General features: G+C 42.0%; 1 protein-coding gene across 5 annotated transcripts in view; it reads left to right on the forward strand.

Moving 5' to 3' along the window:
- LOC147021276 (tudor and KH domain-containing protein-like) overlaps positions 1–24,060 on the forward strand; it is an 85,595-nt gene that overhangs the window by 30,691 nt on the left and 30,844 nt on the right. For 4 of the 5 annotated variants that reach the window (XM_085891104.1, XM_085891102.1, XM_085891101.1 and 1 more), the window contains exon 4: positions 21,840–22,080. In XM_085891104.1, the coding sequence (XP_085747230.1) occupies positions 21,840–22,080 (241 nt within the window). The remainder of the gene's footprint in view (positions 1–21,839; positions 22,081–24,060) is intronic. The other variant, XM_085891105.1, reaches the window with a different exon arrangement.

Here is a 24,060-nt window from a genome sequence, read left to right on the forward strand (position 1 = left end):
CTTCCCGGAAGGCAAATCCGACCAAAAGCAATCACATTGCATTCCAAAAAGTCTGCAACAAGTGTGGCCACTCTCAGAAGAGCCAGAAAACAACATCTGTCCAACCTCAAGAATGAACTTTCAAACTTTTGAGATGACAAGATGGCCGCCTACCAAGTTTGTCTGCATTTTGGGGCCCGTGAGAGAAACTTGCATGTTATTTTGAATTTGGAGATTTCTTCAAGGATTTACTAACTGCTGTTGTAGATTAAGGAGTGCTCAAACTTTTATCAACTATTTGAGTGCTTCCAACTTCGATAATCCTTGGACTTTGTGGCGATGACATGCTTGGGGAGCTGCTGCTGTAGCTGGGCTACGGAGGAAATCTGGTAGGCCGCACTGCCGGCGCTGCGAGCCATGGTGCCACGAGCATTGACTGAGAAATTTGTTCATTCCGGCATCACAGATATTAAAGCTACTTTGGCTTTGATGTGCCACTCGAGTACCAAGCTGGTTGAACTGCGGAGCGCATGACGTCCATCGAAAAGAAAATTATCTCCTTGGAAAAACAATCAATAACCACACCGAAGTACCGCAGTGAAAAATAAATTGGAACTGTTCTCCCGGAGAAATAATTTGAGTATCGTGGGATTCTCTCAAGAGGCTAATGAAAATCAAATTGCCTTGGCCTCTGAGCTTCTGCAGCAATTCTTTTTGGTGTACAGAAACCGCATCGAGGACTCTGCATCAATGGGAAAACCACAGCACATCCTTGGAAAGCTGTTATCCTCACAGGACAAGCGTGTCATTATGTCTAATCACCGTGAGAAGCTTGTGAATGTACCTTTATACATGGAAGAATCTTGATGAGAAAATGAAATGGTTTTGGGAATGCAAGTGCAGATACAGATACAGAACGTCAGTACAATTTAAAAACATTAATTGAACAAACAAACAGATTATATGTGCCATCACAGGAGATCCTGGACAGACAAATTTACTCCAGATTTCTCAACATAACCGGAGAATCTTCGTCTTTATATAGTTTCCAGTAAGACACAGTTTTTAAAAAAAATAATTTTCTGACACTGACACCAGTTTGCCTGGTCTTGACAATTTCCAGGTGAACCTTTTCTTCAGTCTTCTTTGACAGCTCCTGCTTAAATGGTTGGAACACATATTCAAACCCAGACATATTAATCGCACAGAATGCTAGAATGACGTCAAACGCCAACCCTAATGGCCATTAAAGCAAGTTTCCATCTTATATAGGTTAAAAATCAGTTTGCTTCTCCAAAAACTGGGAAGATATATTATCTTGAAGCGACCAGAGCTTCGTGAATACATCTGGACACCTTCTCAAGTACACATTCCAACTTGTTTGTGTCTGTTTTAAAAATTCCTTTCGATAGCTTTTAAAATGATAGGGAATTCTTCTTATCTTCAATTTACTGGCAAAGTTCAACCTGTTTACACATTTAATATACAGGTGATCTTTCCATACAGAGGAGAAATATAATTATGTTAATTCCAAATGGCTACATACTTAAACAGAATCGTATCATATTTGAGTACATTCGACTTCAGGTTTAACATTTTCATTTTAATACCAAGTTTTAATCATCATCAATTTATTTATTTTATCACCCCCAAACCCATCATGATAAAATGTTTCTGCACAAGCATTGCATGATGCAGGAACCCGCCCCAACTTTACTTCTCAGCCGGGCAATTGCGTACAAAGTACGGGAACACTGCGGATTTCTACTACACTCCCAGCAACCAAACCTCGCCTCCCACCGGGGCAGAAACTACAGCTATGAGTGCCTTCTTTGACTTGCCTACACACATAAAATAGTATTACTGGAGACAAACTTTATCAAGATTGTATTTATGTATCCAACATTGTATTACAAGTTTGCCTCGAAGATGACATTTCTTTATTTGCACAGTAATACGACTGTGTTTTTATGAGCTGACTTGTACAACAGTTGTACAAACCAACTATAACAATAGTATATAACAGTTGTATGATTTGAACGTGTGTGTCTGTTTTCAGTTCATAAGAAGACTCATAAATGTGTCTAATCTCTTACTTGCTTGATATGAGCCTAATAGCTTGTATATTTACTTGCCCTCTTCGATTTCGTGTTGTTATATCAGATGCATTTTATAATTTTTGCATGCAAAATTAAAAACGTATTTAATTTCAGACTTTACTTTTCTAACTTTTCATAGGTATTTCGATAAACCCTTCAAATTTATATAGTAATTGATCAGACCTCAGTATTCTACATTTTTACCTCTGCCATCTAAGGTGGCAGGAGGTTATGTTTTCACCCCTGTCTGTCTGTTTGTCTTTGTATGCACGATGTCTCAAAGTTGTGGACAGATCCGGACGAAATTTGGTGGGCAGGTTTGGTGTGTGACTGGGACGAACTGATTAGATTTTGGTGAAGATCCGGATCCAGATCAAACTACTAGAATTTTTAAAGTGATTCTTCACCATTGAGAGATCGGGCCAAAACTGATATATAGCATGATATCTCAAAAAGTTGTTGACGGATTCGGACGAAACTTGGTGCACATGTTGGATGTGTGACAAGGAAGAATTGATTTAATTTTGCTGAAGATCTGGATCCAGATCTGGATCTGATAATTTTTTAAGTGATTCTTCACCATTGACAGAGTGGGCTCAAAAACGATTCATAGCATGATATTTCAAAAGTGTATTGAGCCAGATATGTTCTCGTGGATCAGGCATTATGGGGCGGAGGTATGCGTTCTACCGAGCTATCAGGTAACACTCTATAGTTTGCTTATTAATAAGAAAATAAAGGGCATTTGGGTATAAAATATCCTGAAATTGATGGCAGTGTCTGTCATTTAGATAGACAATAGGTCAATATTAAAGTCTCTGAACAAATTCAGTTCTTCACACAATTCAGTTAATAATGCATCCGTCTCTTCAAAGAAGGTTTCAACATTTTTACATTGAGGTCGATATATATTACACCAGTAACAATTTTTACAATTCATATTTTTGATTTCATTGAACATTTATTCAGCACTGTCATTTTATTTAACACAAAGTCATGTCTGATTACGAAAGAAAGCGAACTTTTAATGTGTAACGCAACACCTCCTTTCCCAGTTTTCCTACCTGCACGGAGTAATTTTTAATTTCTCAACTCAAAAGAAGTTCCCATTGTGTGCTGCCTTTTTGGCTGCTGGTTGCATCATTGGTTTGGGGCACGGCTCTGCCACTGATGCAATGCCCCTATTACCAGTATACTTGTGCTCATTTCGCCGACCTCGGAAGGATGACAGGCTGAGTCAATCCCCTGGTGTTATTTCAGTGGCCAGCGGGGCTCAAACTCAGGACCCTAGGATCCCAAGCCACAACCCTAACTGTTAAGCCAACACCAGGTTCTAACTCAAAAGAAGTGAATACTTATTAAGCCAAGTTTCTGTAATGCTGATGAGAAAGCATTAAATAATATGTCAAAAGAGTCCAAAAATTTTGATAGACCAGATATTCAAATGAAGTAAGAAAGGGAGAGAAATGCTGTGTGAGACGCTGAACTGTACGAAATACGACTTTCTCGGAGTCTAGGAAAGCAAATGACCAGAGAAAGTGTTGAGTTTTGAGAGAAGAGATAGGCACAAGTATAAAGCAAAAGGACTCTACTTTATAGGACGTTAGAAAGTGACTGATCTTGATGCATTGCATGACAAAACAATAAAAAGAGGCATCGATACAATCAACAACAGCAATTTTAAGAATGTAACAAAGATAAATACATATGAGTCACCAAAAGATAAAGCAACTAGTTGTAAATTCAACCAGAAGGGCACTCGGAAGAGCACATACCTCCGCCACACAATGCTTGATCCATGAGAACATATTGGGCCCAATACATTTTTGAAATATCATGTGATATGTCATTTTTGGTCCTGCCTCTCAATGGTGAAGATTCACTTTAATAATTAAATAATTGTATCCGGATTTGGATCTTCACCAAAATCAAATCAATTTGTTCTTGTCACACATCCAACCTGTCCACCAAGTTTCATCCAAATCCGTCCACAACTTTTTGAGATATTGTGCTATATATCAGTTTTGGCCCTTTCTCTCAATTGTGAAGAACCACTTAAATAATTCCAGTTGTCGGATCCGGATCTTCACCAAAATCTAATCGGTTCATCCTTGTCACACCCTGAACATATCTACAAAATTTCATCTGGATCCGTCCACAACTTTTTGAGATATCCTGTACACAGACGAACAAACAATCAGTCATAGACTGGTACTTACGAAATCGTCAACTTGACCTCTGACCTTGTCTACTAAAAGCTGTCTCAAGAGAAGGTAGCGACGCAAACCAGAAGTTTCTACGATGATTCTGTAACAAACCATCATAAATCGAATGTTTGACCTCACTGTGACCTTGACCTTCGACCGATTTTGACAAAAATCTAATCAGCTCTAGCCATCACCCTCCTGAATCACGTGGTGGAATTTGACATTGGTTGCTTCTTCCGTTCGTGAGTTATATTTTTTTTTGATGTTTGACCTCACTGTGACCTTGACCTTTGATAGATTTTGACAAAGCTAATCAGCGCAAGCCATCACTCTCCTGAATCACGTGGTGTAATTTGACATTGGTAGCTTCTTCCGTTCTCGAGTTATAACTTTTTTTTTGGATGTTTGACCTCACTGTGACCTTGACCTTTGACCGATTTTAACCAAAATCGAATCAGCCATAGCCATCACCCTCCTGAATAACGTGGTGTAATTTGACATTGGTAGCTTCTTCCGTTCTTAAGTTATCCTGCCTACAAACAAACAAGCAGTCATAGACTGGTACTTACAAAATCGTCAACTTGACCTCTGACCTTGTCTAATAAAAGCTGTCTCGAGAGAAGGTAGCGACACAAACCACAAGTTTCTATGATGATTCTGTACCAAACCATCAAAAATCGAATGTTTTGGATGTTTGACCTCACTGACCTTGACCTTTGACCGATTTTGACCAAAATCTAATCAGCACTAGCCATCACCCTCCTGAATCACGTGGTGTAATTTGACATTGGTAGCTTCTTCCGTTCTTGAGTTATCTGTACTAAACCATCAAAAATCGAATATTTGACCTCACTGTGACCTTGACCTTTGACCTATTTTGACCAAAATCTAATAAGCACTAGCCACCACCCTCCTGAATCACGTGGTGTAATTTGACATTGGTAGCTTCTTCCGTTCTCGAGTTATCGTGCCTACAAACAAACACAAATAAAACTATTGTCACCCGCAGGGTGACCCGTATCTTGCCAAAAGGTGACCACGTGTGACTTCTTTAAGGTCACACTGAGGTGAACAGAGCTGCTATCCACCAGGAACGACTCCTTGAGGAATATCTGCCTACGAGAGATTCCGATGAGAATCGTTCTACAGAGTAACCATGAAAAATATGTGTTTGCCTCATAACGTCACCAAATGACGTCATAATGTCTCAAGCTTGACATGTCTAGAATGCACTCATCGAGGTGTTCAATTTGAGGTACTACACGATATGGTTCCTAAAACTTGAAAATTTGACCTTGGGGTCAAATATGTTTGACCTTCGGCGCTAACCATGAAGGTCAAGGCCAATCGCCACCAAAAATTAATCAGGTAGAGAGAGAGAGAGAGGTTGAGAGAGAGAGAGAGAGAGAGGTTGAGAGAGAGAGAGAGAGAGGTTGAGAGAGAGAGAGAGAGAGGTTGAGAGAGAGAGAGAGAGGTTGAGAGAGAGAGAGAGAGAGAGAGAGAGAGAGAGAGAGAGAGAGAGAGAGAGGTTGAGAGAGGTTGAGAGAGGTTGCGAGAGGTTGCGAAAGAGAGGTTGCGAGAGGTTGCGAGAGGTTGCGAAAGAGAGTAAGAAGACGGCTTACTTATGTGTGAGATTATCTGTAAATGTTTGTTTGATTGGCTTGGCCCTAATGAATGTTCTTGGTATGGTGCCAAGATCGCTCGCTTGCCCAGCGCTCCGTTTCGCAAGCTCTGATCTTCCTGCTCCATTCCAAGCTCCGTTCCGCCTTTTGCCACATACTGCTGACCAAGCCAAGAAAGATCTCTTCTACTTACATCTGGAACACATTGCTTAAATAGACACTTTGTGGAGGGCGGAGCCTGGATGTGGATTAATAGGGTTGTTAGGCGGACCGTCTGAGTTTGACAGCGCCGCCGTTGGTGCACGCACGATTATCCCAGCACCGGCACTGCCCACACAAGGGCACAGCCATGAGGATGCTGTCATTTGACTTGTACTGTAAGTGCCCTACAAGACGGACCTCCATACTTAGCATGGCGCTGGGGTATTTGGCTGCACTGTCCAGGTGCATACGTGCACTGAACACCCAACGGGGATTACAATTAAGCGGAGTGTCAGGGCTAGCCACACGCTATTACATGGTGCCTATTGCACACTCACGCATCAAGTCACAGATGTCTGAGGTGTCTGTTAAGGCCCTGTCACACCTTGACGTTTTAGCCAGCGTATGCCGATGTATGAAAAATTTAACGAATACGCTGGCACATGTCGAATAAGTTATGGGTAAGTTTTGTATACCTTAAGAGCACGCTGGCATACGTCGTAGTACGCTGAGCTCGTCGACAAATTTTAAGCATGCTCAAAATTTTTCGATGCATGACTCACACGTTCCGCATACGCTGGCCATAAGTTGTAGGCACGTTATGCGATCGTTGACACACGTCGACGCATGTTACTTGTAAGTTACTCATAAGTCGAGGTAATGTCTAGCGTACCCAAAACTTATTTCTAACCTATGAGTAACGTGCTTTGAACCTATGTGTAACGTATCTCCAACGCATATTGAGGTATGTAGACTTATTTGACGTCTTCCGGACGACCACAGAACTTACTGAACGTGTTTCTAACTTGCAGCTACCGTATAATGGCGTATTGGCAGCTTTTAGGGGAATTGGTATATAAAAATGGGGTTCACACAGGAGGAACCCGTCAGTGTTCCAGACTCCATGGTTTTTTTTAATTTTTTTTTTCTTCGGCATGACGGTGATGTTGACACTTCGATGTCTTGCTTGGTTATGATTAAAATCGTCGAGCGGCAGCATCCATTTAAATAGTCGAGCAGCAGCGATTTAAATCGTTGAGCGGAAGCCTATGAATAGGCTACGCCACGTGATCGTCGGCGATACGCTGCCGCGTGCTGTGCATGAGTTAGACTGTTGTTGTGCATAGGTTGCGAACGCCGACAACACGCTAAGCATTTGTTGGTATAAATTATCGAAACGTTCTGTGTACGTTACTAATACGTTATGCATACGTCCAACTCGTTATGAATACACCCAAAACTGAAAAAAACATCAATAGTTCAGTGTACGCCAGCATTTTAGATGCATTTTGATACGTTGCCATACGCGAGCTAAAACGTCAAGGTGTGACAGGGCCCTTACCGATGCATTGTGCTCTCTACTCCAAAAGCGGCAGCGATTGTCTGTGGCAATTGTGGTTGTGATGGTAGAAGCAGTGTGGCCGGTAAGTTGTGGTGTGGTGGTTTGCTGTGGTTGAGGTGGCAATTGTGAATGTACAGCAAGCTCAGGTAATGTTACAATGAAGTCGAGTTTCAATAAAGGCTTTGATGGGTAGAGTACGGTGAGGGTTAAAGTTAAGTGCCCATTGGATTGTGACGCACGATTCAAACTTGGATTTGGTGCATGTTTGCAAATTAACTGTGTGTGCTTGGCATGCCTGCTTCCATGAGAGAGATTCATGTGCAGAGGATTAAGATTGGCAAAGAATGGGAAAATTAACAACCTAATTCCACACAAGTCATTGTTGTGGGCTGGGGGTCGGTGGCGAGTAACGGCCGCCAGGTGGAGCAGTATTGCCGTCTCCCACCGAACACCCGAAATTAAAAGGTCATCACTCCGGATAACTTCGGAGTCGATGGGCCACTTAAAGGACCGTGATCGCCAATTCTCTGACGGCGTGAGGTAGGGTCAATAGCCAAATTTCAATATACCTAAGTACCCACGTCGTCAAATTACCGGGGAAATCACACCCTCAGCCGACTCTGAACCGAGTCTCAGGTACCGACTCGGATCCGGCGAAACCGAGCGGAGTTACCAGAACCGCGCCGGTCCCAATGACAACTTACGGCACCAACGGCTTTGTGGTTCTCAAGCACGAACCATGCTGGGTCAATAATAGAAAGCACAACAACGAGCTGCTACATTGAACAATTGGGGGTTTATTTATAATGGGGCAGGGGAGCACAAAATAGCAGAGTTAAACCGACTATCAGAAATGCAATTTACAATGTACAAGGCACTTAAACAATTGCTACTTATAGACTGGGCCCACAGACACACACGCACACACCCAAAAGAAATCGTGGCCGTGGCCTTTATTTGACCCTTCAGCTCAGGAGGGAAGGTGAGCTGAGGGTAAGAATTCGGTCGGGCACCTTTCCGCCTCGTGCGGTCTGGTCGAGATGAGCTGGTTCGGGGGGGACTCGAACCCACACCTTCGTCGCCGCACCAAGCACCAGGGACCGCGCTCTTCAACCAGCCACGCACCAACGAACCAAGACCAAGTAGAAGACCAGAGACTACGATGACCTAGGACCAGACGAACCAGCCAGCACCAAGACCCGCAACCCCCAAGACAACCAACGCTCCCCAGCTTGGCATTCCTTTATTCCTTTCTTGTCCGGAGTGAGAAAATCGCCATCTGAGGCGATCTCCACCCTCATTGGCCGGGGTGTCGTGGGAAAGTCGCCCTCTGTGGGAATCTCAACCCTCAGTGGCTGGGGTGTCGTGGGAAAGTCGCTCTCTGTAGGAATCACAACCCTCATTGGCCGGGGTGTTGTGGGAAAGTCGCCCTCTGTAGGAATCTCAACCCTCATTGGCCTGGGTGTCGTGGGAAAGTCGCCCTCTGTGCGTGATTGGACAAGGGGCACTCCCCTGCCTTCCTGGGGGGAGTCTCGATCTGAGGCGATGGAAATCTCCGTCCACGTACGTGGCTGGACACGGTGTATAATAGCGCGATGTGCGAAGTGAAGGAGTGCTGGTTTCGGTTGGCTGAAGGCTCGATTTGTATTGCAAAAACCCTGACTAAAAAAGTAACTCGCAGCGCACACATGTAATTCCCATTAGACACAGGTAGGGGACCCTAACTATAAACACATACTTATCGAGATAACTAAACTTGGGGACTGCTGTCTGCTTGTGTGTAAATGGCTTCCAAATCCGTAACAATATTGACCCATAGACATATTACACATAAGGAAGGTCTATCTGAAACAAATAATACCGAAATGACTATTTTGGGAACCGCTATGTGGGAACTGTGTCCCATTGCCTCCAAGGTCACAGTTTTCAGAACCGTCGCAACATTCACATAATGGTCTAGGACTCTAGGATATGAAAGTCCACGAGAAGTAGCAAATGCAACTCGTATTTTGTAAATATTGGACCTGAATAGGCATGTAAAACACAAGGTACTGATATAAATTTTCAAAAATCTCTTTTGCACCTATCCTATAATAACTCATTATTTTTTTTATCCAACAAATCACATTGAAATATTTGATATAGTTCATGGTTTGAAATCCACTAACTCAGTAAGCTGTGATGAACTAAGTAATAATTTGTTTAAAATGCTAATTGTGTTACTTACTTTAACCCACATTTGTAATGTTTCATTATGTCTGGGAGTTTTTCCCAAGCCCTATAAAAATGACAAAAGTTATTCCCAGATACAAAAAGGATGATTCTTCTCTCCTCAATAATTATCGATCGATCTCAATTCTCTCAAGCTCTTCAAAAGTACATGAATGAATTATTTATACAAGACTTGTATTTATAATCTATACCTGCGGCATCCAACGCCAATTCCACACATGGCTTCACTGACTTCCTCTATTCTCATAGCCAACATGTGGCTTTCAACGGAATCCTTTCATCTCCACTCCCTGTCAAGGCTAGACTGCCCCAATGCAGTGTTCTGGGCCCAGTCCTATTCCTGATCTTCATCAATGATCTCTCTGACTCTGAAAATCCTCTTTATCTATTTGCTGATGACTCCACCCTGTGCCATGACATTCCTCATCCTTCAGCTTGGCAGGCTGCAGCCTCTTCCCTTTCTTCAGACCTTGACAAAATCACAAGCAGATCAAACCCTTGGAATACGGCTCTCAATCTCAACAAATCTCTCCGAAAGGTCCATCTGGCAAACCTTCCCATCTACTTTCTTAACAATTATCTTGAGGAAGTTCTGTCATTCAAACTCTTGGGTCTCACAATCAGCCATTATCTTTCTTGGGCAAACCGCATTTCAATGTTGGCCTCCAAAGCCAGCCACCGACTGGGCATCCTCTATCGTACAAAGTCCTTCCTTGGCACGCCTGAACTCCTATCCACCTACAATCCACAGCTTGAGAGAGTGATGCTCTCCCTTTTGGGCTGGCTCCCCTGCCTCACATCTTGCTCAGCTTGATGCCGTGGAAACCAAGGCCTTCAAGATTATTTATTAAAATCTCTCACGATGAAGATGAGTTCTCCGTATGGGCTTATCTCTTCACAATCAGGTTGGTGGTCTCTCTGTCTTCGACAGTCTCCTTTCTGGTCTTGCACACTCTGCTCTTTCCATGCTTTGTTACCCCCCCCCATTACCCAGGTTTCTGCAGGGCTCACACAGTCCACCATCCCTCTGGTGGAACTACCTAAATCCAGGATCACTGGTCACCTCCACTCATCTTGTGCTCTATTATTTTTATCTCCCCCCCCCCAACTGTGGAATCAACTTGTATATCCTCTTCAATCCCATTTCTACAAGACATCTGTTCACGACCATCTCGGATCGTCCCCAATCCAAAACCACGATCTTTTGTACTTTTGTAAATCCCTCCTTCCAATTTTCAAGTTTTCCCTCCCTGGAGTCTCCTTTTGTATCCATCTTGTCCACCCCATGCATCCTCTGTGTCAAATTTGTCCACCCCATGCATGCATGTTTTGCATCCTTTTTTTGTTTGTTACGTCCTGATCCATTCACTGGATCATCTCCTCCATGATCCTTGACGATGTATCAAAAAATGAAGAAGAAATTCCTCGCGGACTACATGCGCCTTAGCAGAAACCAGGAGTGGTGGGGGGTGACTGAGCTTGACGCTTGACGAAGAGTAAAAGCCAGAAATGTCAGCTTCTCTTTCATTCATGGCAGATCAATGACCATTTAAGGTATTTTACTTCTTTGTTATCCCACCCCCCGGAGGGAGGAAGCGGGATATTTTAATTGTCCGGTTTGTTACTTGGCGAAATCTTCGATTTTGTCAAGTATGTTGGTCTGTTCCGTTTGTTGCTTTGTTTGTTTGTCCGGTCGCCTGCAGCCCAAATGGCTGGACCAGTCGTTCTTAAATTTTTACACCTGTTAGGCAATCCACCTGAGACGGTCCGCGTCCAAACCCCGTCTTAATCGGACTAAACGTCGCGACGTGACACATTTTTGGACATAACTCTGTGACCGGAAGTCGTAGCGACTTCCTGTTGACGCCAAAACAAACTTCAATGGAATATCTAAATGTTTTAAAATGCATGTTAGTACAAATTATGCACAGTTTTCGCAAGCGTATGACGTCAAAGTTTTTAGCTATTGGCGTGATTTAAAAAAAATTTCTATTCGTTCTACAGGTCACAATTCTTAACCGATTTGGATGAAATTTATAACAGCTGATAGAAATCCACAGTGCAAAAAGATGTGTGACTTTTGGTGATGTTCAGATCAGGATCTGGATTCTGCATCACTTATATTATCGCCCATTATAAACCAATGGGTAATTTTGTGAATTGCACATGGCTATTTCTCAAACAGTTTTGCACTTATTATATTGAAACTTATACTGTCTATTTATGCATGCAATATTAACATGTGTACAAAGTTTGATCGAAATTGACCCAAGGTCAAGGTCAGGGTCACCCAAAACATGAAAAACACATAAAATATATATATATATATATATATATATATATATATATATATATATATATATATATATATATATATATATATATATATATATATATATATATATATTTTTGTTTTACAACATATTTCAAACCTGATAATGGGATCGTAAAGCTGGTTGAAAAGCAATGTTCCTAGGTATTTTCTACGATCAGAATGAAGGCAACAAGCACCGATGATACGTTGTTGAATGTCACATGGTGGCTTTAAATGAGTTGTGAAAATTTTCAATCTGCTGCCGTTGCCATGACAACGCGCGCCTGATAATTGTTATTTGTGACGTCGCGTCATTTTATTAATGTACGAACAAATAAACACCACAAATTCCATGACATTGCAGCTTGGACCACCACATGGAAAGGTCAACTACTTCGCCAAGTGTCGTGCTTAGCATGATTTTTCATTTGTCTTGTTTGTCTGTCTGTTAGCAACTTTACAGCAAAACGGCTTTAGCAAACACTATCAAATTTAATCCACAGGTGGGCAATGAACCTTGGACGACCCCATTAACTTTTGGGTCCAATTGGATCAAAGGTGAAGGTCAAGGTCACGAAGATCAAAATCGTTTTTTGCTCATAACTTCATCAAAAATGATCTGATTTACTTCAAACTCAGCTTATAGTGAACCTTATTCTATTTGTCACTTATAATCCTACTCATTCCTATAGTGAAAAATGCATATTTGTGAAGATCGGTAGGGTCCGAAGTTTTGGGGGTCATGGTCATCGGTCAAAATTGCAAATTTTCCATTGAAACTAAAACATGGTTACTGAAATAAAACTATATGGGAAAACGGCTCGCTCAAACACTGTCAAATTGTATCCACAGGTGGGTAATGAACCTCGGTCGACCCCATTAACTTTTGGGTCCAATAAGGTCAAGGTCAGGTCACGAAAGGTGAAAATCATTTTTCGCTCATAACTTCGTCAATAAATGGGTGGGATTTGTTGTGCCTGGCACCACTTGTTACCTTCGCAAACTTCATTTGACGAAGGTATTGTATTGATCCCTGTGTATTTATTTATTGGTAAATATGTTTGCGGACAACATTGCGCAAAAACTGCTGGATCGATTTGCATGAAATTTTCAGAGATGATGTGCAGTTACTCAAGGACGTCAGGCAAAGCTTTTGGGAGCGATCTGATCAAAGATCAAGGTCAAGGTCACAAAAAGGTCAAAATCGTTTTTTTGCGATTAAAGTGTCAATTTTGTTCCGATTTACATCAAATTACGTCCAAAATGTTCAGTATTCAAATCCCGATCCACTGATGTAGCGTATGGTATCGTGTTTGCAACCCTAGTTAGTCTGTGGAAGTCAAAGGTCAAAGGGGTCACCAAAATGGAGTTTTTGATTGGGAAGCGTTGTGGACAACATTACACAAAAACCACTTCGCAGATTGTCATGAAATTTTGTGGATGTGTTTGGCATCACGAGAGGACAAATCGATTAGATTTTGGGAGCGATCGGATTAAAGGTTAAGGTCAAAGTCACAAAAAGGTCAAAATCGTTTTTTCGCGATTAAATTGTCAATTTTGTTTTGATTTACAGCAAATTAACTCCAAAATGTTCAAAATTAAATTCCCCATCCTCTAATATGACACATGGTATAGTACTTTTGTCACCCAAGGCAGCGGTTGGGGGTCAAAGGTCAAGGGGGTCACACAAATTCACATTTATATCGGAAAGCGTTGTGGACAACTTAACGCAAAAAAAAAAAACCGCAGAGAGGCTTTAATTGTTTTGGATTTGTTTGGCATCATGAAAGGACAAATCCATTAGATTTTGGGAGTGATCGGATCAAAGGTCAAGGTCACAAAAAGGTCAACATCATTTTTTCATGATGAAAACGGTTAATATGTTTCCGATTTACATCAAATTAACTCCAAATTGTTCAGTGTTCAATTCCCCATCTTCTGAAATGACACAAGGTATAGTACTATTGTCACTCTAGGTAGCAGTTGTGGGTCAAAGGCCATGGTGGTCACGAAATGCATATTTGTATTGAGATGCGTTGTGGACAACTTAATACAAAGGTAACTAGTGGCTGCGGCGAAGGTATGCGCTCTACGAGTGCCCGTTCTAGTTTTAACTGTTTTGAAGCATTTCTCAGTTTAGGCTTTACTCTGCTTTGACCAAGCATTTGGCTGTTTATACCATACAAGTTTGGGACAGCAAATTATTGCTGGATTTTTCTGATGGACCTACTTTTGGGCAGCATAGTGAATATGGTGACATTTTCACTCCTGACCATGCTCTCATTGATAATTATAACTCTCCGCTTGGAAATAATTTCATTATGTTGATCACTGGCTTTACTGTTCATACTTGACTTTTTACATTAGGTTTTGAGTTTTCCCACCATGAAACACACCTTTCCTCCATTTGACAGGCTCAGATCTGAATAGTTTGTGGCTGCATATTTTGGGATGTTGTGGAAAACTGTGGTCTTGTGGCTCTAATCAGAAATCGTTACCACACCCATTTCAGTCAGACATTCTGTCTGTGACGAGTCCATTATAAGTGACTATATGACTGAGTAATGTGAGTCAGGATTTTGAGTAAGATGGGGGTGGTGGGAGAATGGAGAGTTTTCTGGGAATAGAAGGCAGTGGAGTGTTATTGTACAAATGTTGGGGCAGTAGCAGCTTCATACCATTAGGCCTCACCTCAAATGAATGGAATTTGAGGAAGAAGAAGAAGAAGAATACGGTTTGTTGATATACACTACATGGCCAAAAAGTATGTGGACACCGGCTCGTCCAACATTTCATTCCAAAATCATGGGCATTAATATGGAAGTGGTTCCATCCATCCATTGGGACCATACTCTGTGTGGAGCGTTGGTGCTGCTTAAGCTGTCTCCTTGGCTATTGGACATGATCCTGGACAGGTCGCCACTCCAACACAGGATACCAGGAAGCTGGCACTCATTTTGCCGACCTCGGAAGGTTGACAGGCAGAGTCAACCCCACCTGGTGTTAACTCAACAGCCAGGGGGATTTGAACTCAGGATCCTCAGATACCAAGCCCACCACCCTAGCCATTAAGCCAACACCAGGCTTAAGTGGTGCCTCCTTTGCTGTTATTGCAGCCTCCACTCTTCTGGGAAGACTTTACACTAGATGTTGGAACATTGCTGTGGGGATTTGCTTCCATTCAGCCACAAGAGCATTAGTGAGGTTGGGCACTGATGTTGGGCAATTAGGTCTGGCTCGCAGTCGGTGTTCCAATTCATCCCAAAGGTGTTCGATGGGGTTGAGGTCAGGGTTCTGTGCAGGCCAATCAAGTTCTTCCACACCGATCTCAACAAACCATTTCTGTGTGGACCTCGCTTTGTGCACAGGGGCATTGTCTTGCTGAAATGGGGAAGGGCCTTTCCCAAACTGTTGCCACAAAGCTGGAAGCACAGAATCGTGTGGAATGTCATTGTATGCTGTAGCGTTAAGATTTCCCTTCACTGGGACTAAGTTTCCTAGCCTCAACCACGATAAACAGCTCCAGACCATTACACCTCCTTCACCAAGCTTTACAGTTGGCACTATACATTCAGGCAGGTCGTGTTCTCCTGGCATCCACCAAACCCAGATTAGTCTGTCAGACTGCCAGATGGTGAAGCGTGATTCATCACTCCAGAAAATGTGGTTCCACTGCTCCAGAGTCCAAAGGTGGTGACCTCTACACCACTCCAGCTGACGCTTGGCATTGCATTTGGTGATCTTAGGCTTGTGTGTGGCTGCTCGGCCATGGAAACCCATTTCATGAAGCTCTCGACGAACAGTGTTTGTGCTGATGTTGCTTCAGGAGTCAGTTTGAAACTTGGTCGTGAGTGTGACAACCGATAACAGACGTTTTGTCCGTGCTACACGCTTCAGCACTCGGCGGTCCCGTTCTGTGAGCCTGTGTGACCTACCACTTCGCGGCTGTGCTGTTGTCGCTCCAAGACGTTTCCATTACACAATAACAGCACTTACAGTTGACCGGGGCAGCTCTATCAGGGCAGAAATTTGATGAACTGACTTGTTGGAAAGGTGGCATCTGATGACGGTGCCACGTTGAAAGTCACTGAGATCTTCAGTGCGGCCCATTCCACTGCCGATGTTTGTCTATGGAGATTGCATGGCTGTGTGCTTGATTTTATACACCTGTCAGCAATGGGTGTGGCTGAAATGGCCAAATCCACAATTTGAAGGGGTGTCTGCATACTTTTGGCCATGTAGTATTATATATGTAATATAATTTTTATTATTATTCTAATTTTTGTGTGGAGTGAAAGGCGATCAGATATGTTATAACATTATAACTAGACTTCAAGCTACGTGGAAAGATTTCCATTTACCTCTGTATATAGCACCATCAAGTAACAGTTAATACCCTCAACTTCTACAAACTCTTGTGAATGTTCTTCCCCCCAAAATACATAAATATTGAAGCAGCGTGAAGGTGGAGGGGGTGGAGAGAGCCATTTATCAGTTACTTTGCTGTGCACGTCGCCGTGCCGGAGTACTTTGTGTGTTGATTGTGCTTTATCTTTGAAATAAATGCAAATTTGAACGATTAAAGAACCTTTGGGTTTTGTGACATTGACACACACTGATCTATTGGAACGTGGAAGCGTTTTGTCAATTTTAAGAGCAGACAGTTTTCTTCATTAACTGTGAATACTAGAACTACTGTATTGATGAAATTTAACAAGCCTGGTGTTGGCTTAACGTTAAGGTGGCTGGCTTAAGATCTTAGGGTCCTGAGTTCAAGCCCCTCTTGTGCTGTCAAATAACACCAGATGGGTTTACTCAGCGTATCATCCTTCTGAGGTCGACAAAATAAGTACCAGTTTACTGAAAACAGGGGCGCATTGCATCAGTGGCACAGCCGTGCTCCCTGCAATGATACAACCAGCATCCAGAGGCTGCATGCAAGGTAATAATGAAATTCAAGTCTTTTCCATTCACTGTAAACTTTAGAGCCCAGCTGTAAAGTGAAGCTCTACTTGCCGTCTCTAAGTCAAAACAGAAACCTTTTTGTGGCCACAACCCTTGGGGTAATTAATTTCTTTGAAATAACAATTTCATGTCTTGCCTTGAACAGCGTTCCTCTTTTCAAGCCCCTGTACCTCGGTTCCTGTTCGCATGCCTACCATGAAATGTACGGAATAGAGAGACGAAATGTGTCGGCTTCTGTGACAGAAAGATGGTAAAAGATTGCTCATGCTCGAAGGTAGTCATTTCCTGTAGTCATTCTCTGCGGACTACTGTAGTATATGAGAGTACAACTCTCAATTCTACAGTTCTAACTGTCGTATTTTTGCCTGGATGGGAATTAGATTGGAAGGATAATGAAGGTTTACGAATGAAGAAGATTACAACGGGGAAGATTTTACCGACAATCATTGACCCCGTAATGGCGGCCCTCCGGATGCCTCATTTTCTCCTTGAGCCAATCTATATAACCGCTCTATTTTCGCCTAACGTCACGACCTTTCTCTGCGTTTTGGTGCAGCTAACTTTGTCCATCACTTTACTTTTGAGCTCATTAAAAACTGTACGAGAAACGACACAAGGCTCGTAATGGGAGGTAAATGTACACGCACGGGACGCAAACGATGACTCGTCTCCGCTCAAAAACCGTGATTGGTCGAAACGAAATCCCGTGATAAGGGAATCGGTGCACTATAGGTTGCCTGTGATTGGTAGGAACCCATGATTGTATAACCCACGATATTGGAGGGTTTCCTCTACTTTTATTGACCTGCAGGTGTGGAACTTTCTGATTGCTTGCATGATAATCAATCACAATCTATGACCAGTATATCTCGCATATGACTACTGCAGAACACTTCATTGTTACCCATGTATGAGATGCGATTCTATCTCTTGTTTGCATTTTCTGTTTGTCCTCTTTCCATAATTTCTTCCAATATTTTGCTTTCCCCCCAAAAAACTCGAGTGAAATCGATGGCATGACATCGCAAATCCCTATGCTTCCCACCTAAAGCAAAGTAGAAAGATGCCAAAAAGTTCCATGAGGAATGACCCAATAGCAAATTTAGAGTTTAAAAATCTTTCTCCCGTTTTGACCCACTGTGACGTGAAGCCCCCACCCCATGGGGAATAAACTGGGGATCAGATCCAAAGAATAATTTCAGGTTTCATGTGTTTCCCAATGTTGATTGCATATCCAAAGTTTCATGAAAAAAGTTTAAAAATGTCCCACAATTGCATTTTTGGTATTTGACCTCTTGACCCTACCCCTGGGGGTGGGTCCAAAAAGACACTGCTCTTGCACCTTGCCATGTGGTGATCATCATGACCGAGTTTGGTGAATTTCTACACAACTGTTTAGGAGGAGATAGTGTGACGGACAGATGGAGCCGAATATAACATCCCCCCTTTTTTGTTTTTTTTTCAAAAAGTGTGGGGGTAAAAAAATCTTCATTAGAATATATATATATATATATATATATATATATATATATATATATATATATATATATATATATATATATATATATATATATATATATATATATATATATATATATATATATATATATATATATATACACCTGGTTTTGGCTTAATGGTTAGGGTGGTGGGCTTGGGATCCTAGGGTCCTGAGTTCAAATCCTGCTCGGCCATTGACTTAATACCAGCTGGGTTGACTCAGCTTGTCATCCTTCCGAGGTCGGCAAAACGAGTACCAGCTTGCTGGTATTCTGTGTCCGAGTGGAGACCCGTCCAGGATTGTGCCCAATAGCCAAGGAGACTGCTTCAGAAGCACCGATGCTCTGTACAAAGTGTGGTCCCAATGGATGGAATGGATGGATTAGAATATTAAATGAAGGGGCTGTGCTCATGTAGCATGGAAACCAGGCAGCATACCTTTGAGCCGAAATGAGATTGAGGAAACGAGGAATGAGTGAACAGGTGTTTGTTAATTAAAAAAAAAAAAAACATGTTTTTATGGAAGGTAATAATGTATGTATGCATGCATGCTAACATCTATAATTTTCTTATCATAAATACACGTACATCGTGAAATGAATGTTTTTGTGCCTCCGCCGCCGAAGTCACCGGAGGCATTGTTTCAGGGGTGGCCGTCTGTCCGGCATCTGTGCTTCCATCCATCCATGATAGGTTTTTGGTCCTGCGATAATTTAAGAATGGCTGAAGGGATCCAAGTCAAACTTGGTACAAGTATGTATAATGATGTCATGATTGTTCTGTAACTTATCATAATAAAGCCTCAAACTTGTTCTGTAACTTGAGAACAGATTAACGGATTTCAATAAATTGAACTTCGGTGGATTCAGGGAATTCCCGGGAAGATTTGTGATGAAAAGAAAATATATATATATATATATATATTTTATACATATATATATATATATATATATATATGTATATATATATATATATATATATACAGTGGGGAGAACAAGTATTTGATACACTACCGATTTTGCAGGTTTTCCCACTTACAAAGCACGTAGAGGTCTGTAATTTTTATCATTGGTACACTTCAACTGTAAAAGACGGAATCTAAAACAAAAATCCTGAAAATCACATTGTATGATTTTTAAATAATTAATTTGCATTTTATTACATGAAATAAGTATTTGATGCATCAGAAAAGCAGAACTTAATATTTGGTACAGAAACCTTTGTTTGCAATTACAGAGATCAGACGTTTCCTGTCGTTCTTGACCAGGTTTGCACAGACTGCAGCAGGGATTTTTGCCCACTCCTCCATACAGATCTTCTCCAGATCCTTCAGGTTTCGGGGCTGTCGCTGGGCAACACAGACTTTCAGCACCCTCCAAAGATGTTCTATTGGGTTCAGGTCTGGAGACTGGCGAGGCCACTCCAGGACCTTGAGATGTTTCTTACGGAGCCACTCCTTAGTTGCCCTGGCTGTGTGTTTCAGGTCGTTGTCATGCTGGAAGACCCAGCCACGCCCCATCTTCAATACTCTTGTTGAGGGAAGGAGGTTGTTGGCCAAGATCTCACGATACATGGCCCCATCCATCCTCCCCTCAATACGGTGCAGTCGTCCTGTCCCCTTTGCAGAAAAGCATCCCCAAAGAATGACGTTTCCACCTCCATGCTTCACGGTTGGGATGGTGTTCTTGGGGTTGTACTCATCCTTCTTCTTCCTCCAAACACGGCGAGTGGAGTTTAAACCAAAAAGCTCTATTTTGGTCTCATCAGACCACATGACCTGCTCCCATTCCTCCTCTGGATCATCCAGATGGTCATTGGCAAACTTCAGACGGGCTTGGACATGCGCTGGCTTGAGCAGAGGGACCTTGCGTGCGCTGCAGGATTTTAATCCATGACGGCATAGTGTGTTACTTATGGTTTTCTTTGATACTGTGGTCCCAGCTCTCTTCAGGTCATTGACCAGGTCCTGCCATGTAGTTCTGGGCTGATCCCTCACCTTTCTCATGATCATTAAGGCTCCACGAGGTGAGATCTTGCATGGAGCCCCAGACCGAGGGAGATTGACTTATCTTGAACTTCTTCCATTTTCTAATAATTGTACCAACAGTTGTTGCCTTCTCACCAAGCTGCTTGCCTATTGTCCTGTAGCCCATCCCAGCCTTGTGCAAGTCTACAATTTTGTCCCTGATGTCCTTAGACAGCTCTCTGGTCTTGCCCATTGTGGAGAGGTTGGAGTCTGATTGATTGAGTGTGGACAGCTGTCTTTTATGCAGATAACGAGTTCAAACAGGTGCAGTTAATACAGGTAATGAGTGGAGAATGGGAGGGCTTCTTCAAGACAAAACTAACAGGTCTGTGAGAGCAGGAATTCTTACTGCTTGGTAGGTGATCAAATATTTATTTCATGCAATAAAATGCAAATTAATTATTTTTAAAAATCATACAATGTGATTTTCAGGATTTTTGTTTTAGATTCCGTCTTTCACAGTTGAAGTGTACCTATGATAAAAATTACAGACCTCTACGTGCTTTGTAAGTGGGAAAACCTGCAAAATCGGCAGTGTATCAAATACTTGTTTTCCCCACTGTATGTGTGTGTATATATATGTATATATATATATGTATATATATATATGTATATATATATATATATATATATTTCTATGGGCACACGTGGCGAAACTGCACACGCCAACTTGTGACGCTGGTTATCCCTGCACTCGGAATCCTTTTTCTTCTTGCCCTATTGATTAGCCATGACAGCAAATATTGGTATCTCCGTCAGCGAGCGACGGGTTTTATATTCTCGTAATGTATATATTAAAATGTTAATATCGTACTTTGCTTTTCATTCTGACAACGATGTTCTCTGTGCATTTAATTGATTGCTTTTGAAGGATCGATAACATGAACGATAGAAGTCCTTTTTAGTTTGTACTCGGATGCAAGTCGGTGATGTGAATTGTGCTGCAAAAGTAATGTCAATATCTTGACTTTAAAACTCCCTGTGAAGTATCCCTGTGCTGGTTTATAAAGCTGTTTGACTTGTGGGTCACGGTCTATTTTTGCCAAGTGTGAGGGCACTTTAAGCTTCAGGCTGGACACAGTGATGTTACTGCAAGGCCTCTCATCATGTCAAGCTCAGATCGCATGACAAACTGTTCTGCATAAGCTCAGCACCTGCAGCAGTTATGTACTGTACTTGCGTTGCCGTATGGCACTTCAAACTGTCTTTAAGCAATTTATGTTTGGTATGCTTAATTACATATTATATAAACAATGAATGAAACTATCGAATGGACCAAATGTGTTTATATCGAAAGGACATGCCTTTATATGATTTTATATATTTCTTTCATTGCCCTCGTTTCCCATCAGTTGGAGAAGAAAAGTGGAGCACGCATTTCTGTTAACAATTACAACGGTGGAAGGCCAGCTGTGACGACTGAGGGAGAATTGGGAGCAGCAGGTGATTGTGAAAAAGAGAGGGTGATCACTATCCAAGGGTCTCCATTGGCTGTGTGCCGGGCGCGGATTATGGTGCACAATATTATTCGGGAGAGCACTGTGCTGAATGAACATATCTACGTGCCACAGCGATCTGTTGGGCGCATGATTGGTATGATGATGGCGTTGCTATTGATTGCCATTTTTGCACTCCACTGTTGTTCACATTTGTCCACCACTTGACATTTGCAACTTTCCCATACCAATCCTCACTTTCATGTTGTCAGTGCTGTCCAATTCCTTGTTCCCATATACTTGCAAGGTACCACTTCAGTATTGCTCAGACTCTTGTACATCTTCGATTCTGACCAACATCACCCAAGTCTTATTCACGTTTAATTTCAGTCCACTCAATTCACTTTCCTGCCAATTCAATAACTTCCTGTGTTGCATGAGCAAACAGGACCGTATTTTCACCTTAATCCGTGCGCATTATGTTAAATTAGAAAAAGTCCAACTGCGGAATATACCCGTGTGCGGGTTATACAGTTTTTCACCATACAGCGCGTGACATAACCACAGGCAGCCACTTTAAATTATCAAGGAGATACAAAAAGAGGTTTTTTTCCCCAAAGTTTAATTGTAACGTCTTTAATTACAGTTCATTCGCATATTTTACCTGCAGATATACAGTGCTCATATAAAGTCCACACCCCCTTTCAAAATTTTCACCTTTTGTTGCCTTAGTCTGGAAACAAATTGCATCAAATCAGACTTTTTCCACATTTATTTACACATCGTACCTCACAACTTCCAAATGAAAAACAAAATTCAACAACTTTCAGAAAATTAATTAAAAATACAAAACTAAAATTTCTTCATTGGTTAAGTGTCCACCTTACAATAGGACCAGGAGACCGACGGACACCGCGCGGACAGGTCCGGAGACCGACGGACACCACGCGGACAGGTCCGGAGACCGACGGACACCGCGCGGACAGGTCCGGAGACCGACGGACACCACCCGGAGACAAAGACACACAGAGACACACTTTGTGAATCGGAAGATTGGAATCTGATTACCGATTACAGTACATACTGTTTCCAACCAAAAAACCTTTTGTAGTTTTCACCCTTGTTTTAGGGGAAATTTCAATAAACAAATTGAAAAACAACATTGCATTATAAACGTTTCAAGGAGAGGTGCATAAACATTCATCTTTATAAATAGCTGCCCGATCGTCATGACGGGAAGAAAAAAATTTGGCTGTGTAATTCAGAAAACACTTTAACATGGCAAACGGCTCAGAAATCGGGTGTTATCATTGGAAATCGCTCCAAGCTCCTACTTTGAAAATTACAGCACTTAGAAAAATGATGTATACAGTGATTTGTAGGTATGTAGATGAGGCATTCGATGATGTGAGTGAAGAAAGTGAAAAAACGACAAACAAACATTTGAGCGCTTTATAGTGAATAAACCATTGCGGCCTGTTCCAACTCAAGGCATTGTGCTCCACAAACCACTGAATGCTCCCATTGGAAGGTCCATCACAGGTGTGAACATTGTAATACTGACAGTATCATCGGCGCAACTGTACGTCGGATTTTGTCTCAAACCACAAAGTCACGATTTTCACTTTTTGTTCCACTGTGAACATCATAGTTGATGTCGGGTCCGACTGACTACTTGGCATACCACCACCATCATAACCTGCAAGAGAGAATGGTATAGCATTAGAAACGACAGAATATCAGGCTGTTCAAATATTCCACTTTTTTTGAAACACCCTGTCATAAAGCATGTCACTCAAATTCTGCAACACACATAAAGATCACAGAAGAATTACCAAAGGAGCAATCTTGGAGGTGCAGAGAAACTACCTCCCTCAATTGGTTACTCCTAGCTTTGAAGAAGATCAAAGTGCCTTGTGTCAGTCATCATATTGAAACCACAGGCCAAAATTGGGATGCCCTCATAATATGACTTCCCTTACAACGAACTTCGATGCAAGAAGAGGTCATTAAGCCAATCAAAGCTTGCGTTATTATTACCAACCTATGGTTGTTTGTTCATTCTCTATGGTTTTTAAATTCCGAGCATCAAGCAAGGAAGGAGCATGTACCATTTTTGAAGTGTTTGTTTTGACTC

The sequence above is a fragment of the Eptatretus burgeri genome, chromosome 8 (assembly GCF_056783735.1).
Source record: "Eptatretus burgeri isolate ZD-2024b chromosome 8, Ebu_testis_v1, whole genome shotgun sequence".
NCBI lineage: Eukaryota > Metazoa > Chordata > Myxini > Myxiniformes > Myxinidae > Eptatretus > Eptatretus burgeri.